Source organism: Beta vulgaris, chromosome 6 (assembly GCF_026745355.1).
Source record: "Beta vulgaris subsp. vulgaris cultivar EL10 chromosome 6, EL10.2, whole genome shotgun sequence".
NCBI lineage: Eukaryota > Viridiplantae > Streptophyta > Magnoliopsida > Caryophyllales > Amaranthaceae > Beta > Beta vulgaris.
The window spans coordinates 12,196,047-12,212,059 of NC_079207.1; the positions used below are offsets into that span (position 1 = coordinate 12,196,047).

Consider the following 16,013-nt stretch of genomic DNA (forward strand, 5'->3'; position numbering starts at 1 on the left):
TTTAGCAAAACCCCTACATTTGGTGCAAAACCTCCGAACCCAGAGATGGTGAAAACTAAAAACGTAACATTATAAAGGGAAGAAGAGAAAAGAGAGAATGAATTTCTGGGATCGAGCAAAAGAAGTAGGCAAAACAATGGAAGAAAAAGGAGGAGCGTATTTTGGGTTATGCACTGTGGGAGGAATAGTCAGTGCTGGAACTACCCATGTTTTCGTCACCCCTCTTGATGTTCTCAAAGTCAATATGCAGGTTCACTCTTCATCCAATTTATTTCATTTGTTTTATATTACTAGTAATTGTTCTTATTTTTCTGGGTATTTCCTTAAATTTATTGTCTGTTTTTCTCTTGTTTGTTGGAAAATTATGAGCTAGATTTTAGTTCTACTACTAATACATTTTGATTCTAGTAATAAAGGTTGAATCTTTGCTTTGTATTGTTGTTTTATCTGTCAATGGAACTACTCAAAGTTCCTCGAAAGATTTTAAGGAGTTCCCTGTAATTGTAGGGAGGTTATGCCTCTTTAATTAAAGTTAAGAATCTCATAATGGAGGAGATTATGAGAAGATAATCCAATGTATATGCTTTGTGAGCTATTCTTTCTTGCTAATTACTACTTTTTAAGATGGAACTATGGAAGTATGGAACCTCCGTTGGCCTTAATTATGGTATTTCTGTTCAACTTTCGAGGGTACAATTCGGCCTAAGGAAGGTGATAGAACAAAATATATCCTACAGAATATTGTATTCTATCAGAAGATTTAAACCTAACCTGCTTGCCAAAATCTTAAAGTGGCGAATTGGTTGTTTAGATTACATTTGGTTTGAGTCAATTCGGATTGGGTCATATTCAAGTGATGAGTAGTTCTCCCTAGGATTCGACGTGGTGGCGTTATGATCGCGTGAATCATAGAAAATCTATATTATCTATCTAAGCAAGTCATTAAGGTCGAGTCAATTTTGTTTCAGGTCTACATCGAGTCATTTACTCATGTAACTGCCCTTTTCAGTTCGGGCCAGTTTAGTCTGGTGTGTGTGTAATTGTTTTGTTTATTATCTGGACCATATTTACGAAACAAAGATATCCCGACTACTTTGTCATCCATAAATCAAGGTATAGGCCTCAACTAGGAGGTGTCTTTTGTTGATGCTGACATGTAAACTATGGTCCTCAATTTCCTGTCAAGAAGCTATTAATAAAGCAGCCATCGACATATGTTGATCTGTAAACTTGGTTTTGTTCATAGGTAAATCCAGTCAAGTACTATAGCATTACATCGTGTCTATCTACTTTACTAAGAGAACAAGGGCCCTCGGTACTTTGGAGAGGATGGGCTACAAAATTCATTGGTTATGGAATGCAAGGTGGTTGTAGGTTTGGCCTATACGAATACTTCAAGAACATGTATTCGAATGTGCTCGGAGATGGCAACAGGAGTCTTGTTTTCTTCGCTAGTAGTGCCTCTGCGGAAGTGATTGCCAACATTGTTCTATGCCCTTTTGAAGCTATCAAAGTCCGGGTGCAAGCACAGCCAACTTTTGGCAAAGGGTTGCTCGATGGATTCCCCAAGCTATATGCATCAGAAGGCGTCTATGGGTAACAATCTAAATACCTTACTACCGAATAAATTGTTTGTATGAATTTATCTTCTATTGATTGTTATTATCGTTTTATCTCGATTTGCAGTTTTTACAGAGGGCTTGTTCCGCTGTGGGGTCGAAACCTTCCATGTAAATTCTACATTTTAAACTATTATAGTTACTCCTGTCCTAACCTAGGGATATCGACTGTAATAATCATTCGCGTTGTGTCACTGAGGTATCTAGAAATAGGCTGAAGTATACTTTGACACTGTAATTATAATGATGATGTCTTCGGCAAGTTGTTGATGTGTAAACTTTGTGGTTCACCTTTCTGTTCAAGTATTCTTCCCATTCTCTGTGTACAAGCCCTAGTTTCTTACACACTTCCTCTAATAATTCATGCATTCTTATCATTTGTCATATGAGAGCGTAGGCTTTGTATAGATAGTGTAAAGTAATAAAGAAGGAATTTATTGAGAAAGAATGTTAGTTGAACTATGAAAGGACACAGTACATGGGATATGGGGAGAGTATGCGAGAGAGTGTGTTTGTGTGTTACTAGAGGGGTCTACATCTGAAATGACAGAATTTATTTGTTGACTGCCTAAAATAGAATACAAAAAGTTTATTTGAGAAAGGAGAGAGTATTACATAGTGTTTACTTCGATAGTTCGCTTATATCCTTTCTGCCTGAATTAAGTACCTTGATATTTTTATTGCAGTCTCGATGGTGATGTTCTCAACATTTGAGCATACCGTGGATTTCATGTACTCCAATGTTCTCAAAAGGAGAAAAGAAGATTGTTCGAAAGCTAGACAACTCAGTATAACATGTATAGCAGGATATACAGCTGGAGCAATTGGTAGTCTTGTATCGAATCCAGCTGATAATATCGTCACTTCGTTGTACAATAAGAAAGCCGACACCATTAAAGTGGTGAGACATGTTTCCTATTTTGAGTTCAAATGGTGTATGTGCTTGCTTTGGTTCACATAAGGTGAACTCTTTTTCCTTTGATTTGCAGGCTGTAAAGGAGATTGGACTTGTAAACTTATTCACGAGAAGTCTTCCCATAAGGATCATACTAGTTGGACCAGTAGTAACCTTGCAGTGGTTCTTCTATGATTGCATAAAAGTCTTGAGTGGGTTGTAAGTATTTTTCGCTTGGCTCAATTCCTAGATCATATGCATCCTCCAAACCACATTATATTATGTCCCTCCACTTTCTTGTTCTATCCTTCACTGTTCCTTGCATCTCATGTAATTTGAAGTTTTGAATTGTATGCGTGTTTTGAGACATAATCTCTTAGTATTCCTTTTTTTGGCAATTTCAGTCGAAGCGTTGATTTTGAGTTCTGCTTAATCTATAGCATAAATGAGGTGTAATAATATACATGATAAATAGGTCGAACTTGGGTTGTTTGGGTTCTGTTCAGGTCAGGTTTGGGTTTTTCTTCACAACTTCAGGTGGTTTCTTTTTGTAATATGCAGCACTTTATCAGACCCAAACTTTTTTAAAAAAGCTTCACAGTTTTCTTCTTTATTCCTGATTCAGTTTATCAATCTTCATTCCAACCTACCCTCTTATTATACTATGGCCTCGTTTGGTTCACATGGCAAGTAATTTCCCATGGAAATTTACATTTCTATGGGAAATTCTTTCCCTTGTTAATTTCCTAGGAATTAGACAAAATTGTTTGGTTGACACCATAGGAAATTGCATTTCTTAGGAAATTACTCACCAAGGGAGGGCTTGGTGAGTGATTTCCCATGTTTCATGGGAAATTCTAATTCCCTTGGAATTTATATTTCCTATGTTTCTTTCATTTCCCTCCAACCAAACACAACACACATAATGTATTTCCTAGGAATTTGTATTTTCAAGGGAAATAGCTTCCAACCAAACAACACCTATGTCTTTAGACATAAACCTTTACGACGTGTTTGGTAGTTGGTTATAAATGGTGGTAAAAGAAATGAATTTGTGTATAAATTTATGAAAATATCATTGTCCATTCCCATGGTAATGCTAATTTATCCTAAAGTGTCTACTTTTTTTTTTGAATTTTCATTCCCATCCAATACCAGCTTGGAGGTGGTAATGAGTGATAATGAAAATTGTTTCCCCTTGGAGACAAAAACACAAGTTTAGAGGTGAAATTGCTTGCCCATGGAGAAAAAATGTCTCCCCATAAAGATTTTAAGGGTGCTTCCCTAATAACATTACACTTAAAATTCATTCCCATTACCGCAATTTATTAACGACTACCGAACGTTTTATCGCTTATTTGTGATAATAGATGACTTTGTTCATTGTGTGTTCCATTTTGCAGACCAACCAGTGGAGAACTTAGCTCAAATAGAGAAGTGGAGACGACATCATAAACTTTAAGCCATATTGATATTTACAGGAAGCCTTGCTTCAATATCGGAACATCTCAGTTTCAGGAAAGGACTTACTAACCATACACCATATACTTCAAGAGTTCAAGTGATTGTTTGGTATACAGGAAATTATATAGGCAGTAGAAATTTTCATGATTTTTTTAAATTGGGTAGTTGTTTGGTTGATAAGAAGTGGGAAAAATAGAGGCAATGAAAATTCCTGGAAAATTGAAATTCCCACAAAATGTGGGAATTTATTCACCTAGCCCTCCTTGGCCATTTAAAATTCCCACATCAATTCATGATGCCAATAAATTGGCTTTAAGCTTTGTAGTAGTCACGTAGGCTACATTTTGTATCAATTGTATGCGGTTTTCCATTAATATTTATTTGGCGAATTAAGAGAAGTATTTTCTCAAAATTATAAGTTGGAAAACATTGACAAAAATCTCGCAATTGTTAGTATATTTACCATGTTTGGCAAAACTAGCGGTTCTAGTAGCTGTTAGCGGTTGTAGTAGTTGTAGCGGTTGGGGGTAGCTGTTAGCTGTCTATAAGTAGCTGTCAGTGGCCAGTGATTAAATTACTTGTTTAATTAGAAGTGTTTGGCAAAAGTAGTTGTTGAAATTGTAAAAGATAAAAAAAACATTGGTTAATAATTCTACGTTATGCTATTATATAGGGTTTATTTCGTAGACCGCTACCTCTGAACCTCAAACGTTACTTGTAGTAACGTTCCACAACCGCTACTTATAATCTACTCCAATTGCTACCCGCTACTACAACCACTACCTTACCAAACACTCATAATTTTCTTAAGTAGCGTTTCAATCTTGTCCAACCGCTAACCGCTATTTGAGACGCTAGTGCCAAACGACTTTTCTTTCAAAAAAAAAGTGGTGCTGTGATCATATATTTAATTTTGTATGCTATATTTTGCTCAATTTCACTTGGGATTTCTCTCAGAATACTGTAACAAACAATATCTAAAAATATATAAATTTGAGAGAGAAAAAGCAGCTAATAAAAACCCTTTATATCCAGATTCTTTGTAATTTCGGTCATGTATATTATGAACTTCACTTCAAAAATAACACTTTTGTCTTCTTATTTTCTTTCCCTATGTAATACCTAGTCCAGATGAAGCCGAAGTGCCGAACCCCACCCATTCCCTCCCAACTGTAAATCTTCCAGGAACAAACAATTTTTTCGTGCTTGGGATAGGATCTGAGACCTCCCACAAGGAAGGTGCATGAGATGAGATATCAACTTTTTGTAGATTGATAAGGAGAAGTATCTTATTGTATCGGAAACTTTTATAGGTTAATTCGGCTCAGCTATACATGCAAGACTCTTTGTGAGTGGGGGATGGTAAGGGAATTTTACCTCCAAAGTGTCTCTAGTAAGGATTTGATCTCACAAGATAGAAACTAAGGGAAAACTAAGAAAATGATAGTCATTTAGGCTGATAATTTAGAATTTTTATCCATAAAAAACTGCCAAAATAATGTAATTTGGAGTGATGAAAATTAAACCCTGAACCTATGTGTACAAGTGTGGGAATAATTGTGTGTTAGCATGTTGTAGGTTAACCTGGCATTCAATATATAGTGTTTACAAACCTATTACTGTGAAAGTACCCTTCTACCCTTTATAATATAATATTATCCCTTTACATATAATATTATCCAATACACCCCCTCAATCTTTACGGGGTGAAACAACGGATAGATTGGTACGATGTTTAGTAAATAAATCAGTAGATAGGCCTTTAGTAAAGATGTATGCAACCTGAGACTGAGTAGGAACATGTCGAATAATAAGACCTCACTTGGCAACCATTTCTCGAACAAAGTGATAGTCAACATCGATATGTTTGCTACGATCATGATGAACTGGATTAGCAGTGAGATAAGTAGCAGAGACATTGTCGCAATAGACAATCACAGGACGATGGAGAAAATGGCCAATGTCAGCAAGAAGTTGCTTGAGCCAAATGGTTTATGCAGCTGTGTAGGCAATAGCCCTGTATTCAGCTTCAGTGGAGGACTTGGAGACAGTAGGTTGCTTTTCGAACGCCAGGAAATTAAATTCTTCCCAAGAAAAACAGCATATCCAGTAGTAGAACGTCGTGTGTCAGGACATCCTGCCCAATCTGCATCAGAATAGGCAATAACAAAGTAGGAGAACTGCTGCTATATAAATAAAGTCCATAATCCAGATGCTCCTGCAGATATCTGAAAATTCTTTTACAGCATGAAGTGAGTAGTACTGAGGAGCATGCATAAACTGAGACACCATATTAACAGCATAAGCAATATCAGGACGAGTCATAGTTAAGTATTGCAATGCACCAACCATACTACGATAATCTGTGGGATCAGCAAGAAGTTCAACATCAAGCAAAGACAATGTTACTCTAGAGACAACAGGAGTGGTAACTGGTTTAACAGTATGAAGATGGAATTTACGAAGTAAATCAGAAACATACTTATGTTGAGACAAAAATAAACCAGATGGAGTACGCACAACCTGCACACCTAAGAAGTAATGAAGATCCCCTAAATCCTTCATAGCAAATTGAGAAGAAAGACAGAATGAATTTGGCAACAAGAGGAGGACTACTACCAGTAAGGACAATGTCATCAACATATAAGAGAAGAATAATGAGATGACCACGATATTTCAGAGTAAACATAGAAGTGTCACAACTGTTGTACTTGAAACCAATAGATAAAAGAAAGTTGCTAAACCAAGAAAACCAAGCTCTAGGAGCTTGTTTCAAACCATAAATGGACTTACGAAGACGACAAATATGAGTAGGTATAGATGGATGAACAAAACCCGGAGGTTGACGCATATAAACTTCTTCATTGAGAAAACCATGAAGAAACGCATTTTTGACATCTAACTGACGAATAGACCATTTAAGAGAAACAGCAATAGTAAGAACCAATCGAACAGTAGTAGGTTTAACAACAGGACTAAAGGTTTCAAAGTAATCAATATCTGCCTGCTGATGATTGCCAAAAACAACAAGTAGGCTTGAACCGCTCCACAGAACCATCAGAATGATATTTAATCCTGTAAACCCACTTACAACCAAGTAAATTCTTATCATAGTTCGAGGTACCAACTCCCATGTGTCATTTTTAATCAAAGCATTATATTCATCTAACATAGCTTGACGCCAACGTGAGTCTTTAGACGCTTGTTTAAAATTAGTAGGTTCAGACTCTAGAATTTCAGTGTTGAGTTTCATTAAGACACGAGGCTTAGACACACCATCTTTAAGACGAGTAACCATGGGATGGCGATTACAGACGGGATTCAGATCAGGAGAGGACGCGGGGGAAGACACATAAATGTGAGAGAGGGAGGGCGAAGTAGCCATGCCCACACTCTGGCGTGAGTCAGCAGGCGGGGGGGACCGAGTATCGACAGACGCGGGAGATGGGGAGGGGACCGCCCAGCTAGGCGTGACGCAGCAAGGGGCAAGACAGGGGACTCGGACTGGCGGACCGGCGGAGGGCTGTACCCAGCAGGTGTCGGGCGCCCAGCAGCCGAGACAGGAGGAAGGCCAGGCGCGGCTGGGTCCTCGACACGGGGCGACGCAGGGGACGGGGAGACCGCGACAGGCGAGAGAGGTGGCTGGGCAGCAGAGCTGCGTGTAAGAGGGTCAAACACTGGCTAGGCACAGAAACCAAGGGACGGGCAACATTAGTAACAGGCCAGTCAGCAGACAAGACACTAGGAGACGTGTAAGGCTCATGAGACGCAGGACCAACCAAAGCACGATACGGAAATTTATGTTCATGAAAAAGAACATGACGACTAGTGTAGACTTTCTTGGTAGTAGGATCAAAACACGATACCCTTTATATTCCAATGCATATCCAATAAAAACACAAGTTTTGATTTAGGTTGCATTTGTGATTTTTAGAGTCCAGAAACAAAGGAAAGCATTCACTCCAAATGTTTTCAAAAATTGATAGGAAGGAGGACGATGAAATAATTTTTCAAAAGGAGAAACACCCCCTAAAACCGAGCTGGGTAATCTATTGATAGTGTAAGTGGCAGTATATGATGCATCAACCCAAAATTCCGCAGGAAAGTCAGAATGAATAATCATAGTACGAGCCATTTCAATGATATGACGATGTTTGCGTTCTGCAACACCGTTTTGAGCTGGAGTGTGGGGACAAGATTTTTGAAAAATAATACCATTGTCAGAAAAATGTTGAAGAAGAGGAGAATTGTCAAATTCCCTTCCTCCATCACTTTGAAATATTTTAATTTTGCAATTAAAAAGATTTTCAACCATCTTTTGAAATAAGGAATTTAGAATAACTTCCGATTTTCGACGTAATGGATAAATCCAGGAATAGCGTGAAAAATCATCAACAAACACAACATAATATCGAAATAATTGATTTGACAAAACAGGAGATTGCCAAAGATCACTATGAATTTTATATAATGGATATGTAGAAATATGTTCAACGGGATCAAAAGGTAAACGATGTATTTTTCCTAGCTTACATCCTACACAATCATCATGAAATTTAGAGGTACATGTGATGTATTTATTTGAACATAAAGTTCCTAAAATGCTAGAAGATGTATGACCCAGACGAGCATGCCACACGTCACCAGACTCCTTAATGGCTAGGAAAGCAGGAACTGAAGACTCAGGAGGGACAATGCTGGGCTGTAGAGGGTAGACACCTTGTTTACTGGTTCCCTGAAGTAGAACTTCCCCCGTGATCTGGTCCTTAACATAAACAGAATTTTTATCAAAACTCACAACACAATCATTTTCATGACACAACTTGTTTACTGATAATAAATTATGTTTTAAATTAGGGACATGACAGACAGATGATAAGTGGAGGGGACGACTTGCAGTTTTTAAAGTTAAATGTCTAGTACTTTTAATTGGGAGTAAGGTACCATTACCAACTACAACAGAACTAGACCCAGTATAAGGACAAAAAAATTCCGGTGGTTGGGATTTTTTTTTTTTCTGTTAGAAAAACCTAGGCTCTTGATACCATGTACAAGTGTGGGAATAATTGTGTGTTAGCCTGTTGTAGGTTAACCTGACATTCAATATATAGTGTTTACAAACCTATTACTGTGAAAGTACCCTTCTACCTTTACAATATAATATTACATATAATATTATCCCTTTACATATAATATTATCCAATACTATGGTTGGGACTTGAGAGTTGATCGCTCAATAATTAAGATGTAAGAGCACCATTACTCACAATTGAAAAAAAAATCATCCCACCCTCTTTCTAGCTTTCTCTCTCTAAAAAATAACACCCCACAATCTTTTCCCACTCGTCTCCTTAACAATAAACCATTTTTCAATCATCCCAACTACTTTTCCTCACACTCCTACTTATTGACCCCACCCAACTATTTTTTCTCTCTCATCACCCAACCACCATCATACAATATTTTTACTATTTACTTTTTGATAATATTAAATATTCATTACTAATTGATAAAAAAAATTAATTTATAAATACATAACTAGCGTTTTTAGCATTAACTAAATTAAATGTACAAAAATATTGTTTATTTTTTTTAAAGTGTAAAAATGGAAGATATATCATATAAAATAAGCAAAATTATAGAAAATTAGTAAATAGCTAGAAAAAAAAATATCCAAAATATTACAAATGGGTCTCTAATTGTAGATCTCTGAAAAATATAGCCATTGGTATTTTATTTTTATTTTTATAAGCTTTGTATTTTTTAAGATATTGCATTTTTAGTATTTATAATTGAATTATTTCTCTCACCTGTCATAATTTGACAAGTCAAATTCCGACTAAAGATAATTTTTTTTGGCTTAAACAAAGATCATCCCACTCTTTTTCTAACTTTTTCTCTCTAAAAAACAACATCTCACAATCTTTTCCGGCATATCCTCTTAACCATGAACAACAACAAAAATCATCCCAACTAATTTTTTCTTTTTCTCTCTTACTTTTTGACACATCCAACTACTTTTCTCTCTCTTATTCTTTACTTTTTATTTTTTTGAAATGTAAAAATGAAAGATATTTCATATAAAATAAGCAAAATTAGAGAAAATTAATAAATAGCTGAAATTTTCTTTTATCCAAAATATAGCAAAATGAGTCTCTATATATAGAGCTCGTTAAAATAGAGCTATTGGTATTTTTTTTTATTTTTTTTCACTTTGTATTTTCTAAAATAAAATCGTTGCAAATTTTATAACAAATACTATATTTTAAAATCCAATCAAAATGTGACACTTGCCATCTCTCATCCTACAATCTTATTCATCATTTCACTCACCCCATGCATTTTTTTTCTCCCAATCACTCCCATTCACCTCACAATCTTTTTTCCAATTGTGATTAAGAGCACTTTTTTCATGATCATCAACTTGATCTTTATTCTCAATCATGAATAAGGATGCTCTAAGAAATTTTGCAGTATATTAACCGAAATTTAAGATTGTCTTGTATAAAAAAGAAAAGAAAATTTTGTTCTTTTCCAGGGACTTTATGGTGCAATTGTTGGACCCTGTTATTTACAAAGTGGCGGTAATTTAAAAGTTTGAATTAAAAAAAGGAAATGAGGAGCCTTAGTTATCTTGAACGTGTGATATGCATGCTGGGCCCACAACCTAAACTGCTTGTGAGGAAATAAAGGAGAATCGATAATAAGGAGGCGTGAGGTGTCCTACTTTCAAGGGGGATTTGTCAACAGCTACAAGGGTTATTTCTAGGGTATATATATTTGATGTAACCTAATTTATTTTCTCTCTCTACATGCTAATACTCTTAGGGCCTGTTTTACACAGCTTATTTTCGATTTAATTCAGTTTAGTTGCAATTAGTTCAATTCAGTTCAGCTCCAATTATCATTTCTATTAGTTATAATTTAATTCATTTCAGTTCGGTTGCAATCAGTTCAATTCAGTTTAGTTTAGTTTGGTTCATTTGTTTTATGTCGAATAGAACAGGCCCTCAGTACTCCTATGCTAAAACATTTTCCCTCTCTTTCCATTAATAATCTGCAAAACTACTGTGATAATCATTGTTTCAAAGCGTTTATAGTGGATTGGTGATCAAGAGTGTCACCCACGGTTTTTCCAATCACTTGGTTTTTCTGCGTCAAAAATTGGTTGTCTTTTCTTCGTTTATTTGCAATCTTGTTGATTAGCATTTATTTCGTATTTGTTTAAGTATATTGTTTTTGTTGTTGGCTCCTCAACACCTTTTGCGTACTTGGTATAAATATATAATGAATGTCATTTTGTTGTATTTTACGATCTCAACAGCTACTTTTGTCAAACACTCCTAATTAAACAATTACTTTAAACGCTAACAGCTACCCAGGGGCGGCTTTTAGCATGTTCAACATGTTCCATGGAACAGGGCCCCTTATTTGTGAGGGCCTCAAAATAGAGAAAGTTCAAGTAGTAAAAAGAAAAAATTTATCTACTTATTTGGACTACTTTTTTTCATAATATGAATATGTGAAGTATCGATGAGCTATTACATTATTGAATTCTTCAAATACGAGATCGCACAGGGCCTCTATATAGTTCGAGACGGGCCTGCAGCTACCCCAAAAGCTGCAGCTACTAAAACCGCTAGTTTTGCCAAACATGCTCATAAACAACAATATTATCCTGAGCAAAGATTCTTGACTGTTGTATTGAGAGAATGAGGGCTTTCTCAGATCACATGTATTATACCTTTGTAATTTTCCAAAGAAGCTTCCACTTGAAACTTCAGAGCAGATTAATCCGACCTTTTATAAGCTTTAAATAAAAGAAGTGTATATAAAGCCACATTCTAATTTCTATCAGATTATCTTGCAACAATAATCTAAGCAGAACAGCTAAGGAAATACTTTAAAAATAACTACTACAAAGGGAAGGATCGAAGGGGAGGGCTTCCCATCTGTTTCGTTTTTTCTACTGTCTTTATTATTGCAAGAAAGTTTTTGTTCTCTTGTTTAAGACAAAATTACGATAAAGTTGAAAGTTCAACGGTTGAATGAGTATCAAAGATCAATATCTCAATTAGTCTATTAGAGGATTCACTCAATCTTAAATTGATGGTAAGGGTCGGATAAGATTTGAATCCTTAATCTTTATGTCACAATAGCTATGGTTCGTGTTAAAGGATTAATTCAATTAAAAGTTTAAGTTGATGGTTGGAGTCACATGAGTAGTTTTATACGCTTTCAAAAACTTAATAATGATAAGTAGCCGAGTCTACTAGATTGATATGTTAGTCATCTCCATTTTCTTTTATGACATTAATTATTATGCTATACTCTTTTGGAGTCAAAATCTTTGTTCTTTTAATTTATTGGTTTTCTAGAAGTTGTGCTTTAATCCTTTTTCTTTAGCAAAATCTTTCTCTCACCCTTTTCTTTAAAGTTTGGGCTTGACAGTTTGTTTACTCAATTTTCCATCCCTGCTTAAAATATGTATAAAATCGCATTGAAAAAACATTTTGGACACATGAAGTAAAATCAATATTTTGGAAGTATTAAAAGGAATTTTACAAGATCCTAGTGATAATACTATTCTAATTAGTAAAATATCATGCTCAAAGCTAATAAAATTTGACCCCAAAAATTAAAGCCTATCATTAGGAAAAGAAAGTAAACATTACACTTATATACAAAATGATTATTAAGTTACTAATCCTTCTTCTCAAAAAAAAAAAAAAAACTACTGATCCTTAATTATTATTTTTTAAGATTTTTTAGTAAATGACGAGAAGTTCTCTATTGCTTAGACACACAAAACTCTTAGAGGACGTTTGATTCATATAGTGGTATGGATTTGGAATCATGAATGAAACCAAGGACCAAGGTAGTATAAGTTTGGAATTTGATACCTAATACCATGTGTTTGGTTCTATTTGGAAATGGAATTTTTTTTCTTCTATTTAATACCTAGGGGGGTGTTTGTTTAAGGGGATTAGGGGGTGGGAATGGGATATTATATCCCCATGGGTAGATATTCCATGTTTGTTTGAGGGGTAAATTCCTATGTGAAGGGGAATGGGATTAAACCCCCTCTTATCCCACCAAAATAAGACATGGGAGGGGGCAGGTATTAGGGAGGGAGATTATTTCTGGTTATGTTAAAAGACGAATTTACCCTTCATTAAAATATACTTCACCAATACTGCTTGCTCTTCTTTTGTTATCCTTCATTAAAATGGATAAATTTGTAATTTAGCAATATATTCCCTACTTAAGTACCTCATACCAAATATGGGATAATATTATTCCCAACATAATCCCACTAACATATCAAACAAGAGATTGGGATATATTTAATGAATTCCTACCTTCTAACTCCCATTCCCAATCCCAATCCCATCCTCTAATCCCTAAACTCCCAATCCCTCATACCAAACACCCCGTAGAGGTATTGGTATGAGCCAAACCCATCTTCCCCTTGGGTTCCTAAACCTCATACCTTATAGGTTTGAGGTATGGATTTTATATCTCTCAAATTATTAAACAAACACTAGGTATGAATTTTGCTCATTTTAAACTTATCCCTCATACCAGAATTATATAAACCAAACGTTCCCTTAAAAATAAAGAGGGAAAGTAAAGAAAATCCTCGTCTCTAAAATGTCTGTGAAATAGAGTACTTGTTACACTCTCATGGAGCGAGTAATAGCAAGATAGAAACCTTTATGACAACCAAACAAGGCCTGATATTTCATCAATGTCAAATGGATAAAAGACAGTATTAAAGAAAAGATGGAGCATTCCCTAGGAAGAATACAAATACAATCAATGGACTCCATGTATATCAACGATTCATTCATTACTGAAATCCTAGAACCAACAAGATACTCTTCGTAAATCACAGTAGATAATATTCTCAACGATTGCACATGTTTATATATTACTAATTGTATTAGAAATCTTTTACTAATACTTCATTTATTTCTGGATAGATGCATGATATTGATTGATTGGACAATTGACATGGTTATGCACAACTCTGTCAAAAAACGTATGTCCTTCATTGTCGAAAGTTCTTCCTACTTTGACCAATTTCCTTTGATAAAAAGATTCCATATATGAACCGTAAAAGAAAAAGGAAGAAGTATAAGAAAGCTGAAGTATGTAAATTGTTGTTGTATTCATCTTAAAATTTTCATATCAAATATCTACATTTTATAATTTTAACTAATACCTAAATGATAAAAGGCAATAAGATTGTGTCATAAACTACTTTACAAATCTCCTAAAAAAAACTACCTTTACAAAAAAAAAAATACTCCCCATCTTCCAAGTCACACCAAAAAAAATATTCTTAAATAATATTGGTGTTTCGGTGTGAAATAAATGGTAGGGTGTGAACCGGTATCTTCTGTGTATACGTAAGCCGGTTCGAAGTCCTGCAAAACAGAGCTGGAGCACGTAAACTAACCTCTGGGGTTGATCTGAGGAACTCCCCTCTGATGCCTCAGTTAGTAAAGGGTAAAACCGGTAGCTCTCAAGTGGAGTTTGATTGTGTTTGTAAATGTACCTTATGACTCAGATCAACGGAATATTTATAGGTTACTGGCAAGAGTCATTGCTCAAGTAGGACTCTGCTCCTATTGGTCGGACGTAAGTATATCCTTTTAGGATATACTTTTATCCTCTATAGATGTTTATCTTTAGGCCCGTAGGCGCATTTAAATAGAAACTGGATCAAACCCAGGCCCATGGATAATGGCCCAAGGAGGGATACCGTCTTGGTATCCTAATGAAACCGGTATGACAAAGTCAACGGTTCTGTAGTAAGTGTACTGACCATGACGATACATATCGGTCTAAGAGGACCGGTATGGAACTTAATCAGCCCTCATACAACTGGCTTTCACAATTTTCTTGTTTTTTAAATACTACTTTCGTTCTCTTTTGTTTTTACTAGTTAGAATCTTGACATTATTCGCAATTGAAGAGCATCTTCTAAATTTTTTTCAACATATGATAAAAATGTATATAGTCATGCGAGATCTTGTTTGATTCGTCTCGATAAGTATTTTTTAAAAATTTAACTACTATAATTTTTATTAATACACAATGAAATATATTCAACGTCAAAGACGTGCATCAGAAAACATGAAAGTCAAAATAGGAAAAAAAACAAAACAAAGATTACATTTTAAGATGTTTTTTTAATTGAAAAGGTATCAAATTTCACAATGGGGTGGTTTATGAAATTCAAACGTTGACTTTCAAAATATCTTTGGTTGTAAATTGATAGTTTGATAGTACCAATTTGATATTTTCTATTCATTTAATTTCATTATTATTTTTTGGAAAATGATATATGTAGCCCTTAGGGCTATGTATAAGGTGCTTAAAATGGAAATAAAATATTGAATCAAGCATTTATTACCTCAGTTGATGTGAAAATGTGTCTTGAATTCTTAAACTGTTTCCATTTAAAGAAATGTATTTAATGCTTATATATAGCCCTAAGGGCTACATATAACATTACCCTTTTTTTTTAAGTAAGATAAACAAACTCCTTCTTGAAGGGAGATTAAGCGGAAATCTCTTTAAAAAGATGCCAATGAGAATTCCATAGCTTTGGACAACTGTGTCAAGCTACTACTCAATACCAATTTGACATAACACGACCTATTAAACATTATTCATTTTGTACAAGGAAACATGGTTAGAGAAAAGTCATAAAATTTAAGGATTAATACTATTTTCAGATTTTTCAACTACTACTAATAAATAATAATAGTACCCAAGGTCAAGCACATCACCAAGAAACAAACTATCTTTTTCATTGTTCCCAAAATAAGACTATTGTCTTCATATCAATACCATGGGGGAACCAAAATCTATCATCATCAAATTTGACATTTATTATTTCTTTGGTAAGAATCAGATTTGACGTATAGTATATAAATACAATCAGAAAATCAAATACATACTCAATTTCCAAAATCAACAAACAAACATTAGAACAATTCAACATAAATCTGCCAGCACAA

At 34.9% G+C, this 16,013-nt stretch overlaps 1 protein-coding gene across 1 annotated transcript; it reads left to right on the forward strand.

Moving 5' to 3' along the window:
• Positions 1-4,376, forward strand: LOC104895752 (mitochondrial phosphate carrier protein 1, mitochondrial). Its single transcript, XM_010682335.3, has 6 exons — positions 1-250; positions 1,247-1,596; positions 1,687-1,730; positions 2,306-2,520; positions 2,609-2,733; positions 3,918-4,376. The coding sequence occupies exons 1-6, from the start codon at positions 98-100 to the stop codon at positions 3,967-3,969; spliced, it is 939 nt and encodes a 312-aa protein (XP_010680637.1). The 5' UTR covers positions 1-97; the 3' UTR covers positions 3,970-4,376.
• Positions 4,377-16,013: the final 11,637 nt, after the last annotated feature.